Here is a 22581-nt window from a genome sequence, read left to right as displayed (position 1 = left end):
TACCCACATGTTGATATTGAAACTTTAAACTGATTTAACAGTTACACAACTAAGTGTTACAAGACACACTATATTGCCAAAAATATATCATTTTAAGTGGCATCCTGTTTTTAATGCACAGGGTTTAATTTGATGATGGGCCACCCTTTGCAGGTTAGGGTTATTTTACTACTTTCTACATTGAGGCACATACAAATATATGAAGCAAGATATATGGAAATATGCAGCAAAGATAAATAACTCTAAGTATGTCTTATATTTTAGATTTGCTTTGCTGACAGTGCTGCAAACCCTTGGCCTTCTCTCAATGAGCCTCATATGGTGTAGTCACGATGAAACTGGCTCACATGAGAACCATCCCAGGAAAGGAAGACAATGAGTCACCTCTGGTGCTGAGGATAAATTCATCCTAGTCACCAGCCTCAGAAATCACAAGTTAACAGCAGCTCAGATTAGAGCTCAGATAGATGCCACACAGAGTTTCAGTAGCAGACACATCTCTACATCAACTGTTCAGAGGATACTGTGTAAATCAGGCCTTTATGGTCAAATAGCTAAGAAACCACGACTAATGAAAAGCAAGAAGCAGAGGAGATTTGTTTGGGCCAAGAATCACAAGGAATGGACATTAAACCAGTGGAAATCTGTGCTTTGGTCTGGTCTTGAGTCCAAATTTTTAGTTCTACCTTTGAAGCATGGAGGAGGAGCTGTGGGGGTGCTTTGCTGGTGACACTGTTGAGGATTTATTTACTTTTACTATTTTTACTATTCAAAATTGAAGGCAGACTGAACCAGCACGGCTACCAAAACATTCTGCAGCGACATGACAATGTTCGGTATTTAAGAAGAACATGGTAGTGTATAACAGCTTCAACATTTTGGAAAAGCTTTCCACAAGGTTTAGAAATGTGTTTATGGGAATTTTTGACCATTCTTCCAGAAGTGGATTTGCAAGGCTGGACAAGAATGCCTGGCTCGCAGTCTCCCAAAGGTGTTCTGTTGGGTTGAGGTCAGGACTCTGTTCGGGCCAGTCAAGTTCTTCCACACCAACCTCGCTCATGTTTTCGTGGACCTTGCTTTGTCCACTGGTGCGCAGCTCTGTTGGAACAGGAAGGGGCGATCCCCAAACTGTTCCCACAAAGTCATCCGAAATGTCTGGTTATGCTGAAGCATTAAAAGTTGCTTTCACTGGAACTACTGGGCTGAGCCCCACTCCAAAAAAACAACCCTTTACTGTCGGAAAAAACTGAAGAAACAGGCAAAAATGTAAAATGAGCAGCGTCTGGCTGCACTTCTGGCTCTTACATAGTTTTTTTCAAGAACTGACACGATATCCCACCAAATAAGTGAACATTCAGGTACACGAACATTTGCTGTACCCCTTCAGCCAATGTTGTCCAACTTTGGGGTAACTTTACACCATCCTTTGCTCTCTCCAGCTGTCCTGGGAAATTTAATTGTGTAACTGGCATAATTACAAGCTTAACAAGATCACTATTACACACTAATATCTTTAAAACACATGGTTTCACACGCCTCTAATTTGCTCACTTTCTATTGCAGAAGCAGCCCAGGAGAAGCAACTCTGCAATTCTTCCCCACTCCTGGCATTGTACGCCAGAATCGTACTCCTAAACTCCATTTTCCTGAAACATTATCCACACCACTACTTCTAATTATTAATGGTATCAAAGATACCTCATCCAAAACCAACTCAAAGCTATTGACACATCAAATATTATAAATCTGAAAGTGATCGTGTGCTCATTAGAAATGGTGTTACAGCTGTAGGGCTGTGTGTGTGTGTGTGTGTGTGTGTGTGTGTGTGTGTGTGTGTGTGATGGCTACCACTATGTAAAGTTTTTTTCAGTCCCTGGCAACTATAACCTAACCAAACGGTTCCAAACCGTATAGCAATTGTAGAATTCAAAGGCTGAAGAACATTTTCTGTCTGAATTTGTGATTCTTTGTGAACACTGGCAATATATTTACATGGCATCTTGCTCTGAAGCATACAAGTCACTTCTGTATTCTCAGGAAGCTTTGGTTCTAGTCTTTGTGAGTTTTTAATCACAAAATTATATCAAGATGGTGTGCAGGGGGAATCTTTGGAGGTGGACTGGAGGACGCCTAACCAATAAGAAGTTAGAAACGATGTTGCTTTCTGTTAATGCCAGACTACAACTTATACAGTTCAAGGTCCTTCATCGTTTGCATTTTTCTAAAACAAAGCTATGCAGCATTTTTCCGTCTATTTCGTCTTTGTGTGACAGATGCAGAGCAATGGATGGAACCCTTGGTCACCTTTTCTGGTCTTGCCCCACACTCAGGAGTTTCTGGGCAGAGATATTTAATATATATAACCGGATTTATGACTTAAAATTAGAGCCGGATGGTGTACTTGCAGTGCTAGGCTGCTCCCTAACCTCATTGGCACTCAGACGTCCTCTTCAGAAAGCCTTAATGTTTGGCATGATTGTAGCTAAAAGACTTATTCTCAGAGCCTGGAAATCAACATCTCCTCCATTGTTCAGGGTTTGGCTACGTGAGATGATTGCTTGTTTGTATATTGAAGAGGTTTGTTATCGTTTGGCTGACACCCATTTTAAGTTTGTCGAAATCTGGGGCCCTTTTCTCAATCATATTAATGGGAATTCAAGATAAACTTTAACCCATTTGACTGCACTTTGTGTTTGTGTGAAACTGCACTTCTGCCGGACCCTGAGTCCTTCCTGGACATGTTTTCCACATCTTCTGGTCTTGGTGAACTCTCTGTTGCCCTGTCTAACCTCACACAGAAGATCATCTTCTTTGGACAATGGTGTTTCTTTTGAACTTTTGATTTGTACTGGCTATTTATTTATTTTTATTTATTTATTTTTCCTTTTCTTTCCTGTTTTCCTGTTTGGGTTTTTTTTTGTTTTTGAATCTTATGTCCTTTGTCTGGTGTGACGTTATGTAACTTTGAACTTAAAATCTTATAAATAAACATTAAAAAAAAAAAAAAAAAGAAACGATGTTGCTTGTCTTTGCTTTCCCCCCCCACCACCCTAACAAAAATGCTACCAGCCTAGTTGTGGATGCTGGGGTGTTATTGTGGAATACTTAAAACAGGAGCTGAGCCAAAAGTCAAAATGCCTGCTGTGATAATGGCCTATTGCTTCCTATTTGACACAGAGTAAAATAAATAGAAAATTAAAAGTTGTATTGACACATACCTATGTTGTTGTTGTTGTTGTTTAGGTTACCATGAGTCTTCACAAAGACACTCAGTCTGAGCATTACACTACAGATGGTACAGTCTGAGCAGATGGAGATAAAAGCAAAATTTATATAGCACTGCTTATTACAGTAAAGGACTGTAGCAATTAATCAAGTAACTTGAATGGTTACATCTTAAAAGATTTTTGATGAACATTTTTTGCTTTGAAGATTTGTTTATCTCTATAGCACTCAAAACTCCTCAAACATGAAGTTTGAAAATATCTGTATATATTAACCCTCAGCTGAACAAACAAAAATAGCTAACTGAAGCTAGTAAAAGGTACAGCTGCTGTATTTCCTGGGGAGAGGAGAGAGTGTGATTAACTTCACTCGGTGATGGAGCAGGAAGTAAAACAGGACAGGAGAGGAAGAATGCTCAGTGGTATTTGATAAACTGGAAATTTAATGCTTACACGTAATGTCCTGATTTTTAAATCTGACATTGTATAGAACGTGAAGCTGTGTTTTTTTTTCATGTTGTGAAACATCCTTCAAAACAAACTGTATTGAAGGTTGCATGAAAATACAGGTCAGGTGAGTGTGGGATAAATAGGTTAGCTTTCCTTTAAATTTATAGTAAAACACTGTTGGCTTGGTGCTCGGTGGTTGTGGTGTTCATGGTCACAGTTAGGTTAGAGTGGCACAGCTTCATTTAAACTTTGGATTCAAGCTGATGATGATGAGATTCTTAGATTCCACCATTATGGCAACTGGATACTGGCTAGTATAAATACAATATGAGCACTTTAGTGCCAGTATGGGAAAGCCAAGATATCCCATAAAACATCTGCTTACATCTTGTTGAATTCAGCTGTGCAAATCCACAAAGACCAGTAAACTTCAGAGGAGCGTAAGCACAGGCTTGCTGGTCACAGCTGGCCTGTGTGCAAAGAAAATCGACTTCAGCTCTCAATAGAAATTTTTGTTTGTTGTAATTTTTTTTTCTTTTGTGCTGAGTCAGCTCAACCGAGCTTCCCCCACCTGCTGAATTCCACTCCCGACTATAGTAATTCTTCTGTTTAGGTGAGGAGACAGTATTAGTATTCCCATGTACTAATATTGTGTTATCATTCTATTAATAATGACAATATTCATAACATATTAATAATTAATGATAATATTATTTCTCTCATATTCCTTCGTTCTGTTGTTTCTGTCCTTTCCAAATGCCTGCTGTGCAGGATACTGAAACTTGTGTTTTGTTGTTCTGTGTCGCCATCTTGTGGATGAAAAGGTGATTTAAGCTCGTAATCTGACCAAGCAAACTTTATTTCCTGGTTTGATGGAGAAGTTTTGGTGAAGAAGATGCTCAAAGTAAAGACGCACTGAAGAAATGGACTTCAGTCACTGAATTTTGAAACATTTTTTAATCTACCACTAAAATATAATTTGAACTCTTCGATGGTTTAATGGTGATGTCATTACAACAGACTAATAAGTTATTTTTATTTCTTCTTTTTCTTATTAAAAAGTTTCCTTTAGACCTGTTACAAGTTTGGTTTGGGGCATTTTCAACACCCTTAAGGCAATACCCACAGTTTCAGCAACCTTTCCTTTAATCTGCACTGCAACAAATTTCAAACCCTGTCAGCTTGGTTTAAGTTGGTCATTGTGAAGGTCTGATGATTGATTACTTCATTTCTCTGATTATACATCTCTCACAGAGTCTAGAGCAATGTTATAGGACCATCATCTCAGAGGAGATCAGGGGATCCGACTTGAAACTGAAAACATTTTATAGTTTCGATTTTAGGGTGGAGAAACCACACCCATCTACCAGGTTCCCAAGTGGCACATTGGGGGGCAGGGGAGCAGCCTTCGGATATGAGGACCAGGTTAAATATACCCAAATACCAAAAATAAGCAGTCCTGAACAAACATGGATTGCTCTTTGGCCAGGCCTGTTAGCCACGGTGCCTGGAGTTACAAGTCAAACTTTGGGAAGCAGCAAGGTGTATTGGCTTTTGGCAGAAGAACTGGAGTCCTGTCTGGACAATGATGACACTCAGACCAGCATCCTGGTTTTAGTCCCAGGATGACCTAATTCAGTTAGTGAACTGTTGCTGTCAGATAGATGTAGTGAATCACAACTTCCTAGTTAATACCCATTAACTACATTTATTTGAAAACACTGGTGTCAGTTGGATGATGACAAGGGAACTGACCATTGGAACTGACTTAGCTTCATAAAAATGGGTTAACGTTGTAGCAGTCATAACAGTTGCTAATTATAAATAAAATAAATAATTATAAATGTGTGTTTGCACAGTGATTTCAGTTTATCCTCTCACCAGACTCCGCTGTCAAACGTTGATAATTCCACCATCAATTGAACCAAACATTTGGCAGATCTGTACACCGATGAAAGGTGGCGGTAATGCGGGCGGAAACCCGTACGGTACCCACTAGGTGGCGGTAAATTACTTACTATTGGTTTGCCACCCGCCATTAAGGGCATAGAAGAAGCAGCAGTAGCAACAGAAGAAGAAGAACCATAGCAACGATTAAATAACCATGGCGGTCACAACTGTAGTCAAGTACGATCCAGAGTTCTTCTATTTATTTCTCTTGCTTACTGTCGTTACAGTAAACACAACAGAGAGCGACTTTAATACGACGGTTTTTGATGCCTACAATTTTATTTATAATGTTACTGAGAGTTATCCGCGTACACAGCCTCCAGTGTCTGAGAGCACGACCACAGCTCCGAGCTACAGCACCGAGATGCCGAACCTACCTGCCGTGCCCCTGCCAGTCTCCGGGCACCTACCCACTCCTCTCACCAGTGGTAACCTGTCGCTGTGATTTAACCCCAGTTTCTACCCCAGTCCCCCCGTTTTTAGCACATGTTCACTGTTTTTCTTTGTCCACCAAAATAGCTTTTAGGTAATTCAGTTTGCCAGCTTCTTTCAGAGATGTGAACACATTCAAATTAAACCCATACTGTGGCTAGGATATCTGTTCTCTCAGAGGTAGTAAGGAAAATGTTAAATGAAGATATTTTAACGTGCGTTTGATCTGACCTTGTGGTATTTTATGTTTTTCATTCGGATAGATAAAAACTTGGGATGCTCATTAATGCCAGGTATATACAGACTCTTCGTTTAAGGAGAGCACGCACATGCGCTGACACACAGACCTGTGTATGAATAATACGACTGCTCTGACATTACTTTTTTGTGTTTCTTTATTTTTAATAAGATCCATTCTGAACTCCAAAGTAGTTCAATTTATTTTGAAATAATATTCTGACATGTTACCTCTTCCCAAAATGTTTTACCCTCCTTTACAGTGATCCTTTAACCTCTCTGCATTTAGTACATATTTTCTAAATAATTATTGAACTTGTCAGAATTTAATGCCAAGTCCCAGTTGTTCACAATTAGTCAGAGTAAGAGCTCCAGTGCAAGCTCATTCCCGATCCTCTCCTGTGATATCAGTTTTATTTATTTTTATTTATGTGTTTAGCATGAATTAAAATTTGATCAAATAGGGTGTGGACAAAATGAACTAAATCATGCTTAAAAGTTTTCCTAATACGTTGCCTCTTGTGTTTATTAATGGCTTGAACATTAAACCTAGTTGTACACACAACTGCCGTTTCACATTTGTACCATTTGTAATGTACTGAATGCATTAAGACTGTTCGTCATCTAGAAAACATGAACTATCTGACCTGTGTGTGTTTGTGTGTGTGTCAGCTGACAGGTTATGTCCCTGCGATGAGCAGATGGATGTATGTGACATCAACTGCTGTTGTGACAGAGTGTGTAGTGGGGATGTGCCTCTGTTCACCAGTTGCTCATATCCCACTGTGAGGTATGTAGAAGTCCAGCTGAAAATCTTCTCTTTTTCTACTAATGGGCTACAGTGTCAGTTGACAAAAATAGATTTTTCTCCTCTTGGCTCTGTGTTGTATAATAAATAGATTTTGTTAGAATGTTTTTATGTGCCAATGTGTGGTATTGCTGTATTTTATATTAAAAAACAGTGGTTGGTGCAAACAGGAGCAAAGTAAGCATTTCTTTAAGTTTCAGCTTGTTAAACAAGTGGTTTAATAAAGGACTCTTATTGGCTTTGTAGTGGCTTTGATCGTGTGTGTTGCTGTCGTCCACGCTAGAAAAACATCACTCCACCTGAGTTCACTGAGAAAAATGTTGGCTGCTTTGGCCAAATTGTAAAAAACAGTTTACATGCACACATGCCCCCAAATATTAAATAGTCCAAACACATCAAATTTTAGCCCTGCTTTCTTTCCATAGCCTAATGCACTTCCTTTAATAGGACTAAAAAAAAACACTCAATTAAAACAACTGTTTGTTAGTGAGGGTTAACTTCAGCTACAGAAAAACTCATAAATGTGACTTGTAGAAGAACCATTAATCCCCCAAACTGACCATCAACCTAACAGTTTAAAAGTTAAACTTTTAAGAAATGTTATTACTGAGTGAAAACATTCAGCGGTTTGTATGCTTGTTGTCCTACTGATGGACAGCTGACTGTGGAAATGTTCATGCACACTGCACCGACCTGATCAAAGCAACAGTAAACAAATGGCAACACTTGGTCTTCTCTTGCTAAAAGATGAAATCCATAAAAATGTTTCCCAGTAGAGCAAATAATTCAGCAAAACATTTGCATTTGTCTGCATGTCCATAGCAATAAGCTCCTTCTTTGTCTTTCATCACTTTGCAGTGGCAGCAAGCAGATGTGCAGCCATGATGTAGCATTCTATTCTTTAAGGAGAGCAGCAGACGGTTATTCAGAGCTGCAATCATCTGTTCAGAAGGAGACCAACTACGACATCTTCTGCATTGAGTCACAAAACCGTAAGTCAGCAAATGGACTTTTATGGAGTGTTAGAGTAAACGCTTCAAGAAACCATTTGCACATAAGTTTGGTAAAGTTAAAAAAGGCAAATTTAACAGTGTGTTATTTACAATATTATGTATAATAGCTTCCTTAATGACTATTTTGGACTACAAAGCTCATCTCAGCTAGTTTCTTTTTATCTGCAGGAGTTGATGGACTGTCATATCCCTCTCCCGCTCTGCCAACTGACAGCAACTTTGTGTCGCTCTTTAAACAATTCACCAGCTATATTTTCGGTTTAGAGAAAGTTAACCAGGCGTCCTCTGTAAACCTCCAGACCTCGGGTGGATACCAGGTGAGCCTCTGTTTATAGCTCATGTAGTATCAGTAAGTGTACGTTTGTCCACATCGAATCAGTCAGTGATTTATTCTTAGATAGTCCATGAGTACTTTAACATATGAAGGTATGTTTAGTCCAGAACATGTGAGGAACTTGTTTTCAAAGAAACTCAGTAAGAACACTCAGTGCACTCCTTCATAGGTGAGTCTGAACTTGCCATTTTCCTGTCTGTTCATTCTCTGCTGATGCTTTGGCTTTTCAGTATGGGGATGTGATTGTGACGGCAGGGGCGGCTGAACAGAGAGAGATCTTGCAACTGCCAGCTCCCGGTGTCACTGCTGATTGTGTGGATAACAGTCCTGCAGGTAATGCCTTTGTACTTGTAAATTATAGAAATTAAAATGTATTCATTGTTATGACATCATCACTTTTAACTATGAGTAGCGGTGTTTCCACTGACCACTGTAGATTTACCTGGACACTTGAAAAGAGAGGGGGAATTCGTTTTTTCTGCAGCCTGTAAACTCACCACTTGATGTCACTCAATCCTATCCAGAGTCCTTTAATGTTGTAAACATTTGCAATTTGCAAACTACTCCCCATGTGGTAGTGAAACTGAAGCAGGTAATGCAAACGGGAAATGGAGGCTGTTTGCCTTCAAAATAAAAAGTTGCTCCTTTTAAATGTTGGGGAGACCAAAAGTACAATATCTGTACTGATGTTGACTGACCAAGTGTAAAGAATGAAATGAGGCCATGTCATTGATGCAAAATTATCAACCTAGAGAATTCAAAGACAACCCAAAAATCAAAGTGAAAAAGTAATGTGGCAAAAATTTCATTGCAGCATTTAAGAATATTACTCAGAAGCTGACATCGCCCGCATGTGTTTGTATGCATGCCTGACAACGTCGGGGCGTGCTTATAATGAAACAGTGGTTGGTGTCCTAGGGGATCTCCTTCCAGATCTTAACCTGGGCCTCACTGAGCTCCTGCACAGTCTGAGGTAAAACCTGGCCGTATGGGATGGACTGAAACATGAAGTAAAAAACAGGACTTACTGTATCAGCATAGGGTGTGACAGTGGGTCCAAAGATTTCATCCTGGATTAAATCTTTCTCTACAATCAGGACGCCCTTGCCTCGCCTGTAGAGGTCTGTGCATCAATCCATTGATGTGCCTATGCAGACCATCACTGACCCACCACCAAACCAGTCGTGCTGAACGATGTTACAGGCAATATAATGTTCTCCAAAGCTTCTTTCATATCTATCACATGTGCCCAGCATAAACCTGTTCTACTGTGTGTAAAGCACTGGGCACCAGTGGTAGACCTGCCAATTCTGGTATTCTATGGCAACTCCCAGTCAGGATACATGGCAGTGAGTGCAGGATCCACTAGAGGACGTTGGGTCTCCAGGCCGCCGGAGACACAAAAAACCTTCTGGTAATGGCTCATATTGACATACCGTCCTGGTGGAGCTGGACTACTTGGGCAACCTCTGCAAGGTCCAGCCTAGTGTTATCAGTAGTGAGAATGACTCTAGTCCAATGCAGGACTAGTGAAAGAACAGTCACAAACCATGAGGAGGGAAAAACTGCCAGAGGCCTCCACATAAAAAACCCACACCTGTTTTGTCTCATTGTTGTCTTTAAGTGCACCTGTAATTTCGTTAACAGCAACTCTCTCTGCTCCTTAATTGAACAGATCAGTATCCCATCTGGTTTAATTGACTAGATGCCATAATCTGCTTAAAACGTGTTACTTTCATTTTTCGGAGCATTGTGATATTTAACCGCTCCCTTGTCAAAAGGCGTCACCACAGTGGGTAGCTCTGCATTGTTTTCATTTGGCAGAGATGCAACCTCAAATGGGATTTGTGGCTGAAAAATAAATGTGTTAACCACTACACTATGTAGCCATTCTCTTTCTCCTCCCAGTCTCCTTAAAAAAAGTGTCAGTCTTTACTTATGACCAGAGTTTGCATATTTACTGTCACTTTCTTATTGAACAGCAGTTTCTTTGTTGACATCCTGTAAAGCTTTATGAAAAGGATGAGAGGCTTTTTCATCAGTATGAATGATGTTGTTTTAGCTTTCCTGGTTTGATTTGCAGCTTTCCTAAAGGATCAAAGCAGTCGGTGCTCCCGTCGCGTGGTCCTGCATCAGGACTGCGGCCATCTGCCAGCCCTCAGCATGGATAGCTACACTGACACCCAGCTGTTTAGTGTGAGTCTCACATTTACTGAGCTACACACTGGTTGGCTCTTAAAAATCCACTCTTTAATACAGTGTATTGTTGAAGTGAAGTTCACTATACAGGGAGTGCAGAATTATTAGGCAAGTTGTATTTTTGAGGAATAATTTTATTATTGAACAACAACCATGTTCTCAATGAACCCAAAAAACTCATTAATATCAAAGCTGAATGTTTTTGGAAGTAGTTTTTAGTTTGTTTTTAGTTTTAGCTATTTTAGGGGGATATCTGTGTGTGCAGGTGACTATTACTGTGCAGAATTATTAGGCAACTTAACAAAAAACAAATATATACCCATTTCAATTATTTATTTTTACCAGTGAAACCAATATAACATCTCCACATTCACAAATATACATTTCTGACATTCAAAAACAAAACAAAAACAAATCAGCGACCAATATAGCCACCTTTCTTTGCTAGGACACTCAAAAGCCTGCCATCCATGGATGCTGTCAGTGTTTTGATCTGTTCACCATCAACATTGCGTGCAGCAGCAACCACAGCCTCCCAGACACTGTTCAGAGAGGTGTACTGTTTTCCCTCCTTGTAAATCTCACATTTGATGATGGACCACAGGTTCTCAATGGGGTTCAGATCAGGTGAACAAGGAGGCCATGTCATTAGTTTTTCTTCTTTTATACCCTTTCTTGCCAGCCACGCTGTGGAGTACTTGGACGCGTGTGATGGAGCATTGTCCTGCATGAAAATCGTGTTTTTCTTGAAGGATGCAGACTTCTTCCTGTACCACTGCTTGAAGAAGGTGTCTTCCAGAAACTGGCAGTAGGACTGGGAGTTGAGCTTGACTCCATCCTCAACCCGAAAAGGCCCCACAAGCTCATCTTTGATGATACCAGCCCAAACCAGTACTCCACCTCCACCTTGCTGGCGTCTGAGTCGGACTGGAGCTCTCTGCCCTTTACCAATCCAGCCACGGGCCCATCCATCTGGCCCATCAAGACTCACTCTCATTTCATCAGTCCATAAAACCTTAGAAAAATCGGTCTTGAGATATTTCTTGGCCCAGTCTTGACGTTTCAGCTTGTGTGTCTTGTTCAGTGGTGGTCGTCTTTCAGCCTTTCTTACCTTGGCCATGTCTCTGAGTATTGCACACCTTGTGCTTTTGGGCACTCCAGTGATGTTGCAGCTCTGAAATATGGGCAAACTGGTGGCAAGTGGCATCTTGGCAGCTGCACGCTTGACTTTTCTCAGTTCATGGGCAGTTATTTTGCGCCTTGGTTTTTCCACACGCTTCTTGCGACCCTGTTGACTATTTTGAATGAAACGCTTGATTGTTCGATGATCACGCTTCAGAAGCTTTGCAATTTTGAGACTGCTGCATCCCTCTGCAAGATATCTCACTATTTTTGACTTTTCTGAGCCTGTCAAGTCCTTCTTTTGACCCATTTTGCCAAAGGAAAGGACGTTGCCTAATAATTATGCACACCTGATATAGGGTGTTGATGTCATTAGACCACACCCCTTCTCATTACAGAGATGCACATCACCTAATATGCTTAATTGGTAGTAGGCTTTCGAGCTTATACAGCTTGGAGTAAGACAACATGCATGAAGAGGATGATGTGGACAAAATACTCATTTGCCTAATAATTCTGCACTCCCTGTATGCCCAGGAATTATAATGTCATTGAATTTGAATTGCAACTAATGAACAGCATGCACACCTGTTTTGTGTTCCTTAACTATATATAGTTTAAATATAGATCATTAATTAAAAGGTTTAAAGTGAAATGTTTTGTGCTTGACAGGATATGAGCACAGATGCAGCAGTAAGTATCCTGACCTTTCTCTATTTGTTTAACTCTGAAACAGTTAGTATGTTTATCAGAGTTAAACATACTAACTGTACTAATTTATCAGTTAACTGATAAATTGAAAAAAAATCCAAGTTAACAAGATGAGGTCACAGACTCTTAAATGTGTTCATTAAAAACAGTGTAGATGTTATAAACAGTTAATCTGACAAAACAGACAACCTGTATACATTAGCTTTGTGAATTTGTAATAGGCACTAAGTTTTTTTTTTTCTCAGAGATATTTTTATTAAATTGAAGCAACGAAGAAAAAGAGATACACACAGATGACATGGCAAGCAAGTAGATTTCACAATGGTTGTTTGAGCTGACATAATAGAACACAGATTAATGACACATTCACATATCTTTTAATTGCTTGTGTCAGTGGCACTGAGTTTTAAACATTTGTGTTTGTGTACATATGTATTTGCAAGATTAGTTGATTAAGCAAAGAAAGTCGTTTTTAGCTGTAGAAAGATTCTCTGTGATTTGAAGATTTATATTCCTTTATACTTTTGATACTACCATTGCACCTAATTTCCAGCTGTTTCCATTAAAGCTACAGTCATGGTATAAAATATACCTTATGCAACTTCTAAGACTACAGATTGACATTATAAAAAACTTTACCAAGTTTAAAATTAGGTAAATACAATATAAGATGAATTTAGCAAAAACCGACCCAACACGCAGAAAAATAATACCTTTCATTTCATGATCTGAAACATGTGACAAATAATAAATATAACAATTTTTTTCATAGCACTGTAGCTCTTGAATTTCTGTGAGCATTGCAGGTTCTGACCTTGCGGTGAATTTGCTGGGGCATCCAGTTCTGGGAAAATTGGAAAGTATCTTGAATGTTTCCTCCTGTGACAAATATTTCAATTTTCGATTGTTTTGCAATGGCCTTCATAACACGTCCCAGAATGATTTTTTTTTTTCTCCTTATCATCGTGTTAACAATCAGCTTAATCCTCCAGACGAGCAAAATGTCTTATTTTTTGTTAAATACATAATCAATACGGTATAATATGTAAAGTTTATTTATTTTAACCATGACTGTACACCCCTAAATTTGGTTTTGATGCCCACTAAAATCCTTTAATGCACCAACTCAGTAATATTAATATAAAACCTGGCTCAGATAAACTCATGGTGGTATGTAATGCATAAAATAACCAGGTGATAAAATCTATGTTCAGAATCTCCCCATGCCAAACACCCTGAGGTAGACCAGGACATTTAGTAAGACACAGACAGCTGACAGCTTCTCCTGATTGTGTCTCCTTTGATGTTGCTACATGTTGTAAGTTGCACAACACGCACAAACAAACTTGAGGTTAAGTGCTGCAATGCAGTAACAGGAACAGTGGCACAACTTTCTGCTCAGTTCCTAAAGAGCAACTAGCAATCACTTATTTTCACATTAACATTCAGAACACAGTTGTGTTTCAGATTACTATTTACTGAGTAGTATTTGCAGCATGGTGTGCTGTTTAAAAATGTTATCGTGTTAGACAGCCGCTGGCACATTCTGTATTGTAGTACAGTAGTTTTAATGTGTCAGAAGTTCAGAAACACAGTTAAATGAAGACTGATATGAGTCCCTGCTGTTGCTGGAGGTTGTTCCTGTGGTGGTGTCTTCAGTCATCCTACAGTCTGCAGATCGCACTCAGACTGAGCTGAAGATCACAGGTGGAGAAAACATCAGTCCTGTTCTCATCAACCCCACCCTCTGTGGTAATGTGGTGCTGAAGGTCAGTCACACACACTGGAGTTTATTTCTCACTTCCAGCATGAAGAAACGGTTGACATACATATTTGACATCCCTTAGCATACAATGTTGATTGAGTTACATAACATAGTATAATAAATATAGCATAAATATATTATACAGTGATACATCCTGTAATGTTGTTAATTCGTGACATTTAGTTAGTTTTTTTAATTAGACCTGTAGTTCCACTGAGTCATCCACCTGTAGAAAATATCACACCTATCTGTGTTGACTTCTTTGCTGTGCTCTCCACAAACACAGAAGATTTTTTTTTCTGAAAAGTAAAGTCTACAGATGTGACCACATTACACTCTGGTTTAAAATTGTGTGCAATAGTCAGAAATATCCTCTTCCTGTTTTCTCTTTTCTGGATGATGATTATCACGAGTCCGTGTAGCCAGCCTCGGTCAGTGCGCCCCAGGGCGGCTGTGGCTACAATGTAGCTGCCATCACCAGTGTGTGAATGTGTGTGTGAATGGGTGGATGACTGGTTGTGTAAAGCGCTTTGGGGTCCTTAGGGACTAGTAAAGCGCTGTACAAATACAGGCCATTTACTCACACAGGCACGCAGTCATTTCAGAGAGATGCAAAAGTCTGGACATAGGCACGCACACCCAGACATGCCTGTGTTGTCAGTTATATTTGGAGGTGGGACGTGAAAGTACATTGAGGCAATTCAAACACAATCAACTTTCCAAAAGGGAAACATCTTATGCTTTTCCAGTGACGCGTGCACCTAATTGTATTTCCATGTCTGGTGCCATTCCCTTACATCTAAATGAAGCAATCTAAGCAATACTAAGTCTTTATTTGTTAACCACCCCAACACTTCTCCCTATTTAAAAGTTATATGCAAAAATAAGTTAATTGAAAGTGTGTAATTAGAAAATTATGTCTCCTCAGGTTCTCTATGTGATAAAGTACAACCCACAGGGTAAGATAGAAAATGCAACAGTGTCTGTGGTGCTTGGATTTGTAACTGAAGCTGTGCTGCATTTGGAACAGGAGTTTCAGGTCACGTACATCCAGGTACTATATTCAAACAAACCTATCTATGTGTAATGGTTTTTTTCTCTGCGTGGGGAAATCGTGAAGTCATATTTTTATTTTGGAACAATCAGTCACAAATGTTTTAGCCCCTCACAAAAGCTGGCTAAAATATCCTTATTTAAGTAGCGTGTGGGTGAGGCTGCTTTGCCAGAATTGTGTACACGAGGTGATGATGTTAAGGATAAAAGTGGGATGTTTGAGTTTACCTGTACATATCCTAATTATCTGAAACTTTGAGCATTTTAATGTGAACATTCACCACTGTATGTGACAGTAAATAAGGGAAGCAGAATAGGTTCAACACAGCTTGTAGTTGTATTACTTTGGAACCAAAAAGGTTTGACTTCAAAACTATGATTGCCAGCTTGTCTTCTGTCTCTGTGTTGTGTACTTCTGCAGCTATTCACTGGTAGAGATCAAATCAGGTGCTCTTAGAATGAGGGGATTTGTTGGTTTCACAGATTTGTTAGTTTTAATCGCTCTACATTTCTTCCTTCTGAGAAAGACTGCAAGAAGTGTTTAGTAATTTAGGAAAACATGTTACTCCTTGACCATTCACTAAATCTGAGTAATGCTCTGTGTTTTGTGCCTCCTAAACAGGCAGATGGGGGGGACGTGAATGCCCACTACAGCGGAAATCCAGGTTATGTGGTCGGCCTGCCGCTTGTGTCTGGAACAAGAACAGCCGAATATCCTTTATCTGGATAAAGGACAGATTTCCCTCGTTGTTGTACTACTGCAAGCCCATTTCTGTTAGCGTAAAAACAAATAAATAAGATAAGTTTTATAATAAAAGATTAAAACTATAAGTAAAAATAATATTTTTGAAATATTAATGGGAAAATTTTAAGTATGAAAATTTGCTGCCAGATTTCAGACTGTCTTGTGGTTCAGAGTTTCTAAAGGAAGAGCTTCTAGCTCAGTTTAGGTTCAGGAGACAGACACTTTCTCTACTTTTAAGATAAAGAGAGATACAAAATATAGGCACGTGCTAGTTGAAAACTTTCCCAGGACAGTTCTCCATTATCCTTTTTCATTTCCCAGGCGTTTATGTGCCGCTACTGCATGTCATAACTTTTGTTTTATCTCTCCTGTGTCTTTCTTTTTAAAAATTTGTTCAGCGTCCGTGGTCTCTCCATGCTCTTTACTATCAACCCCTAAGTAGCCGTGGCAGAGTATGATTTTGTTGGAACTTTCTGTTAAAAGAGGGTACTTCCTTCCCGCTATCACCGAGTGCTGCCCGTAGGGCATCATCTGATCATATACTGTTGCTGGATCCTTAGCTGTGTGAAACACACAGAGACAATTGTTGTTGTAAACTGAAGCTCTGTAAATTAAACTGAATTTCAGTGGTTGATGAAAGACGTGTAATGTTTTGATGTTCTCTAAGAACTAGGATTTGTCCATAACATTCCTCTCCACTGGGATTGTCAGAAGCATTGACCTCAGAGACACTCTGTCTCTGCTCCTCAGCACTGAGGACCAGGACTGTCTGCAGGGTCCACATCAGCGCTCACCTGTCCTCTTTGGTCAAGACTCTGTGTCTGGCTGCCTGCTAAGGCACATCATCCTCACATTTTATTTATCACACTTAATGTAACAAACGCTGTCTGTTTTTTCTTTAAAATTTCTGATGGCAACTTTTTTCGATCCTGCAGGTTGGAAGATGGTGTAAATTGCACTATTGTCTCGCAAGAGCTTCTAGGAATTTTGAGAGGATTTAACTATCCTTATTATGTGGCTTCCTTTGGAAACTCCCGCCTGGACAATCTCCTGGACTGGGTGCAAATCAAGACCAACTTCAATCCCACAGTGAGTGAGGTCAAACAAGGGGCACAGTATCTTATGATGATCACTGTCATTGCACTGAGTGATGAGTCAGATGATCTAAAATGAGGTCTGAGGTCTTAAACAGAAGTGAATTCACTGTCAAGCATCATGTTTTTGACTTGTAGGAAGCTCCAAGTTGCAGCATCCCATTGTCACTGCACTTAGAAATTAAATGGACCAATTACGGATCCTTCGTGAATCCTCAAGCACAGATTGTGAGCATCGAAGAAGTAATTCAGAGCAACACCAGCAGTTTGGTAAGACATCATTTCTGTCGGAGCATTTATAGCAGAAAAAACTGCAAGCAGAGAGAATCATTTGTACTGTGTGTATTCTCACACAGACCCTGTTGTCCAGAGGCAGCAGTATCCTTCCAATCAGAAGCTCAGTGGCCTTCATCCCAGTATCTGCTGCTGCTCTTCCTGGTTACAGAGCCACACCTACCATCAATGCCAAACTGCCCTTTGACTTCTTCTTCCCTTTTGTTTGATCCAACTGCAGCTTTCACTTATTTAAGCTTCCCCATAAACACTGGTACAGTGTGTGGTCATCACTAGTACTGTTATTGGACCATCAGTCTGCAACTGTGTATTGTGTGAATAATGTACATCTGAGTTTTCCCTTTTTTATAATAAAATTTAATACATGGTTTCACATTCGTTTCTCAGTTCTTGAAATCAATGGTTTAAATTTGTTCTAACAGATCATACAGAACTCCAAAATCACATTAAGATGTAGTTTTATGTACAAGTTATCATTCTGCCTTTCACTTATTTACAGGTGCTTTAGGCTTTATGGCATGAAAATCACTAACATGTATATACTGGAAATTCATGATGCAAGTGCAGTCCCTTAATTTGTCTCCATCACCACAAGGACGGGAATGATGACATTAAATCTCAGTGCAGTTAGTACTAAACCATTAAATGTTCTGTAGCATGTGGGTACAAGTAGCTCTGCAGCAGTGAGCTTGTTGAGTTAGACGTCTATGCCGTGCTTCTTGAGGAGGGCTTTCAGGTTGTCGTTCTCTTGTGCCTGCAAACACAGACAAGAATCACCTTGTTACTCACTGTAAGCCTTCGTGCCACATACTTAAGCCTTCTGAGTAACAATATGAAGACTTTCGAAGTGGATCATACAACAAGGAGTGAAGCCTAAATTGCTAAATAACAGACACACAATTAAGTTATAATAAATATATCTGATATTCCCCGTGGCACAGAATAACAGTCACCACTTCCTCAACAAGAAAGGAAATAACAGACAACAGTACTGGTTATGTTTATAGATGCATCTGAATATATACTGTGTATATAATTTATATATTTTTTACTTAATTTTAATTTTATTGAGTGTCTGTATCGTCTTAGCTGTTTTACTGCTACAATGCCAATGAGGATTCTGATACTGACCTAATGTGCATGGAGATCTTATCAGTAACTGTATTCATCACTCAGTCAGCAAAATTACAGTTTTGCAGTTCTGCCTTCTACTGCCTGAAATCCAAAGCAGGACTGAGGGTGTTGTGAACGATCTGCCATCATTACTGCAGTTTTTGTGGAATTCCAGGCCTAAAGAGTTCCCCCACTGGGACTGTCCATTTGGGAACTTGGTGTTTTAATTTGTTTTAAGAGGCAAGCTAACTAAGGATAATGTTATCCTACTGTAACTGTGAGCTCGTTAACATTAAAAAACAGAATGAAAGAGTGACTAGAACTAAACAAAGCTTTAACAAAAGAAAAGGTCAACTTTACAGAGTTTGCTTTCGTTATGAGTTTGGCTCATATTGGTTCACTTTAGCTCCCTAATAATGTTACTAAAAGAGCCCCCTCTCTGTCCTCACACCAGAAGGAGTGAATCTAAAGTATGAAGCTTTTCTGACTTTGCCACACTTCTGGAAAACTCTCGAAGTTGAATCCTGAAGCAGTGAATGAGGTGACATCTCTACTAAGAACCTGAGTGACCTCGTCCTCAAGGTCAAGGTCAGATTTTGTGAACACAAGAACGAAGCTAAGTAGCACGAGGGCATCTACTAAAACTCTCAGACAAGCTTGTAGCCCAGTGACATTAACCAATCAAGGTCAGAGGTCAGTTTTTCTGAAAATCTGAGGATTTTTGAATTTATACCATAGGTGCATCTACTAGGAGGCTGAGGAATGACACCAGTATTTTTATGGTCAGGAAGTGTGTCACCGGGACCTCGTTCTCTAGATAATGAGGTCCCAGAAAAGAAACTGACTTTTCGGTAACCAGGCAGTAATCTGTAATCTCTGTGCAGGGGTGAAAGATTCCTGACACACTAAGCATCTCACAAGACATAAGTAGTCCAAGCCTGCCATTAGCAGCAGTAATCTTCATGAATATTTGACATCACCAGTTTATCACTGCGCTCCTGTAGCTCAGTGACTCTTTGAACCAGGTGGTCATAGCTTTCCTTCAGCTTGTGAATCTTCTGGTCTGCACGGGTCTTCACTGACACTAGGATTCCTACAACAAAATAAAAATGGTCAGCATTTTTAAACTTTGCCCTGCTAATCATGACATTTGGAACTTAACATCAGTAATTTTGATCTCATATAAAAACAAAAAACAAAACCTGCAAATACAACAATGTGAAAAAAATCTTTTAGTGGGCCACCATTGTGCTTTCTGAATAGTGAAGTCTAATGTATTTTACATTCCCAATCTGCTTTGCAGCAAGATAAAAATGTATTCTGTTAGCAATTTGAACATGAATGTAACCAAGGAAGACAACATAGCGGACAATCCAAATGTGAATGTAAATGAAGACGATCATAAAAGAGAGGAGGCAAGAGGAACTCAGAGACATGTCGTTGCATCATTGATGAGCTGATTAAATAATCAGAACCATGACCGTTGGTTTATCATTTCATCCATTTCCTGTGAGCACTACAGAGTGGCACTGACCGTTGATAATCCTGGCTACCCTCCAGAGTCGGAGCAGGATCAGAAGACCTATCCCATCAAAGGCGTCCTCATGGAAGATGAAGACAATGTCCAAGATGAAAGACACTATCACCACAAAACCATCAAACACCTCGAATTTGTGCAGGAAGAATTCCAAGCGGTATGCAAACATCTTCCCAGCCAGCTCCAACATGAAGAAGGTGAGAACAGCCAAGCTCAGGTAGTGAAAAACCTGAAAAACACATAACGGTGTAGTAAAATCTCAGTAATACCCATGGGATGTTTCTTAGACTGTGAAGAAAAGTTGCTTGCCTCTGGAGCAATGTGGCCATGCTCGAGCTTGATGACAGCCAGATCTATAAGCAACTCAGCCAAGACAAAGATGGCATCCAGGATTACCAAACACACAACCAACACCTGCAAGCAGAGACAGTTATGATGTCAGCTTCTATTATAGTTTTCAAAGTAAAAGAAAAAACTGTGGTGGAAGGTACTTGATCTCAAAACCAGTTGTAGTTGAACTAAATCTAATATCTGAGATTGTGAAGAAAATAAGGTCCTCTTGCTTTAAACTTTCTTGTCTTTTGCTGCACTTTATTGAGAAAAATATGGAACAATAGCTGGGTTATAAACTGCTACAGTTAAAATGACGCTATTTCTGCATAGCCCATTGAATACCTGTGTTTCACTGTTCTATGGCATAATCCAGTCAATATTCAAAAAATGATGAGGAATCCTCTGAAACACTTGTTACGGGCTTGGAAACTGTGGACTATTCAGCCAGGGATCAAACCCCCAAGCTTTTCTGATTAGAAGATGACCTGCTCTACCTCCTGAGCTAAAGCCACCCCACTGGTCAGAACAAAACTTCGATAAAGGCACGTAAACGAGAATGAACAGTTTGTAGGACTGGGGGAACCTATATAGATGAGAACCATAACCGTATGGAGGCGTGGTCAGACTCCTGAAATTCTGTTACTCTAAATCTCCAAAACAACAGCAGCCGCTTTAAAAGCTGTCCAGACATCACTGAGATGATGATCTCGAACAGAAGCTCAACCAAATTTACACTGCATACATTTTTTCATTTTTATGGCCTTTTCCTGGAATCGTTTGCCCACCCTTATATTTTTCTGTCATTGTAATAGCTTAGTAGCTTTGGCAGACTGGAAGGCTCAGACAACAGTTTCTTTGGTACATTTTCTGAAAAGACTACAGCGACATACCTGGAAACGTTCTGAGCTGTATAGCCTCTTGAATGAATCCCTAAATGTTAACGTAACTGGAAGCTGTGCCGTAGCCGGACTCAACTCCTCACTGGAAACATGCAGTTCTTCCTCGTCGCTATGGACCACGTGCTGGTCCCCCACAGCAGTGAAATGCTTCAGGTACCGAGACATGATGGCAGGTTGAGGGATGAAGAGAGAGGACCACGTCCCACTTCAGCACACCTTGGAGAGAACAACACAAGTGTGCATTTCACTTTAAAGCCATGAAGTGTGGAGCCATAAACCGACATTTTGCAAGCTGTAGTTCATAAAGTTGAGCAATGTTGCAGGTTCCACTTAAGACCAAAGATGGCATATGTTCAAAATGCTGTATACCTTCTCTACAGATTTCTCCATGTTAGTCAATCCCAGTTTACTTCTCCTTTTTTAACATTTGCAACATGCTACTGACAAACCAACATTTTGGTATAGCATACAAAGGAAGCTGAGGAGCTTGCTTATCTATCCCCACACTCCACTCAATAGATCTGGAAGGAAAAGTCATAAGACTGGTCAAAAATGTCATGATATCAAGACAGAAGGGCTGTTGAGCCCAGAGCTCTACAGGCTAATGTAGAGATTACGAACCAGCTATGGGTGCTCTGTTCTTAAACGATAATCAAGTGACAGAAGCACCAAACCCCAGACATTTTTCATTAACTGCAGAGCTAATAATAGTACATCTTACATCTTAAATGTACTACAAACAGTTCCGCAAAGGTAAATTTTAATTTCAGCTACTACTAACACACTTCGTTTTTCATATGCGTTAATCTGTGATGTGATGGAAGATGCGCAGCAGAACACGGAATTTTCTAGCCTTACTCCAACGCAAATGGTAATTTTACAGGCGTTTTTAACTATACTGGTGTAGCACTTGAAAGTACAAGAAGTCAGAAAGTGAGCGTAAAATTTCCGACTACGAGATTCTGCAGCACTGAGCGCAGCTTTGTCGCTTTAGGTCTGCTAGATTTTTCTGTTTATGCGTCTCAGACGTTGGCAGGAGGCTGAAACTCGTGATAGACACGTCCATCCCTTTTACTTTTGCCAAGTAGGCATTTTACTACTGAACAGCGCTGACCGGACTCTGCACAGCGGAAGCTGTTATTTGGTTTACACGAATAAACGGTGACAGCAGCTTACCTTTACCTTCCACCTTCTCCTTTGGCACTTTCAACGCTCCTCTCAGAGAAAGTTACTCGGCGTCAAAAAAAACCCAAAAACCCAAAGAACCT

At 39.9% G+C, this 22581-nt stretch overlaps 2 protein-coding genes across 2 annotated transcripts; one reads left to right on the top strand and one right to left on the bottom strand.

The window, feature by feature from the left end:
* Positions 1 to 5727: 5727 nt before the first annotated feature.
* On the top strand, positions 5728 to 17804 carry tctn1 (tectonic family member 1). Its single transcript, XM_084908133.1, has 14 exons — positions 5728 to 6052; positions 6966 to 7083; positions 7960 to 8093; positions 8283 to 8431; positions 8679 to 8781; positions 10532 to 10644; positions 12442 to 12462; positions 14115 to 14249; positions 15174 to 15299; positions 15921 to 16009; positions 16743 to 16880; positions 16979 to 17132; positions 17276 to 17407; positions 17494 to 17804. The coding sequence occupies exons 1-14, from the start codon at positions 5779 to 5781 to the stop codon at positions 17638 to 17640; spliced, it is 1833 nt and encodes a 610-aa protein (XP_084764259.1). The 5' UTR covers positions 5728 to 5778; the 3' UTR covers positions 17641 to 17804.
* hvcn1 (hydrogen voltage-gated channel 1) lies at positions 17777 to 22581 on the bottom strand. Its single transcript, XM_084908148.1, has 6 exons — positions 22490 to 22581; positions 21305 to 21529; positions 20391 to 20495; positions 20079 to 20310; positions 19525 to 19637; positions 17777 to 18185 (listed from the first exon to the last, which is right to left on the bottom strand). The coding sequence occupies exons 2-6, from the start codon at positions 21476 to 21478 to the stop codon at positions 18129 to 18131; spliced, it is 681 nt and encodes a 226-aa protein (XP_084764274.1). The 5' UTR covers positions 21479 to 21529; positions 22490 to 22581; the 3' UTR covers positions 17777 to 18128.

The sequence above is a fragment of the Perissodus microlepis genome, chromosome 2 (genome assembly GCF_051167445.1).
Source record: "Perissodus microlepis isolate ML-2025 ecotype Zambia chromosome 2, ASM5116744v1, whole genome shotgun sequence".
Classification (NCBI taxonomy): Eukaryota; Metazoa; Chordata; class Actinopteri; order Cichliformes; family Cichlidae; genus Perissodus; species Perissodus microlepis.
This window is presented reverse-complemented; position numbering and strand designations above follow the sequence as displayed.

What these genes read in the sequence shown, in the direction of transcription:
- tctn1 (XM_084908133.1), top strand. Translation starts at nt 5,779, where the DNA reads ATGGCGGTCACAACTGTAGTCAAGTACGATCCAGAGTTCTTCTATTTA. An exon ending in GTGGTAATGTGGTGCTGAAG is followed by an intron (nt 14,250 to 15,173) that starts GTCAGTCACACA and finishes ATGTCTCCTCAG; the next exon opens with GTTCTCTATGTGATAAAGTA. An exon ending in GTGTCTGGCTGCCTGCTAAG is followed by an intron (nt 16,881 to 16,978) that starts GCACATCATCCT and finishes TCGATCCTGCAG; the next exon opens with GTTGGAAGATGGTGTAAATT.
- hvcn1 (XM_084908148.1), bottom strand. Translation starts at nt 21,478, where the DNA reads ATGTCTCGGTACCTGAAGCATTTCACTGCTGTGGGGGACCAGCACGTG. An exon ending in ATGGCCACATTGCTCCAGAG is followed by an intron (nt 20,311 to 20,390) that starts GCAAGCAACTTT and finishes TGTGTTTTTCAG; the next exon opens with GTTTTTCACTACCTGAGCTT. An exon ending in AGGAGCGCAGTGATAAACTG is followed by an intron (nt 18,186 to 19,524) that starts GTGATGTCAAAT and finishes CTGTGTTTGCAG; the next exon opens with GCACAAGAGAACGACAACCT.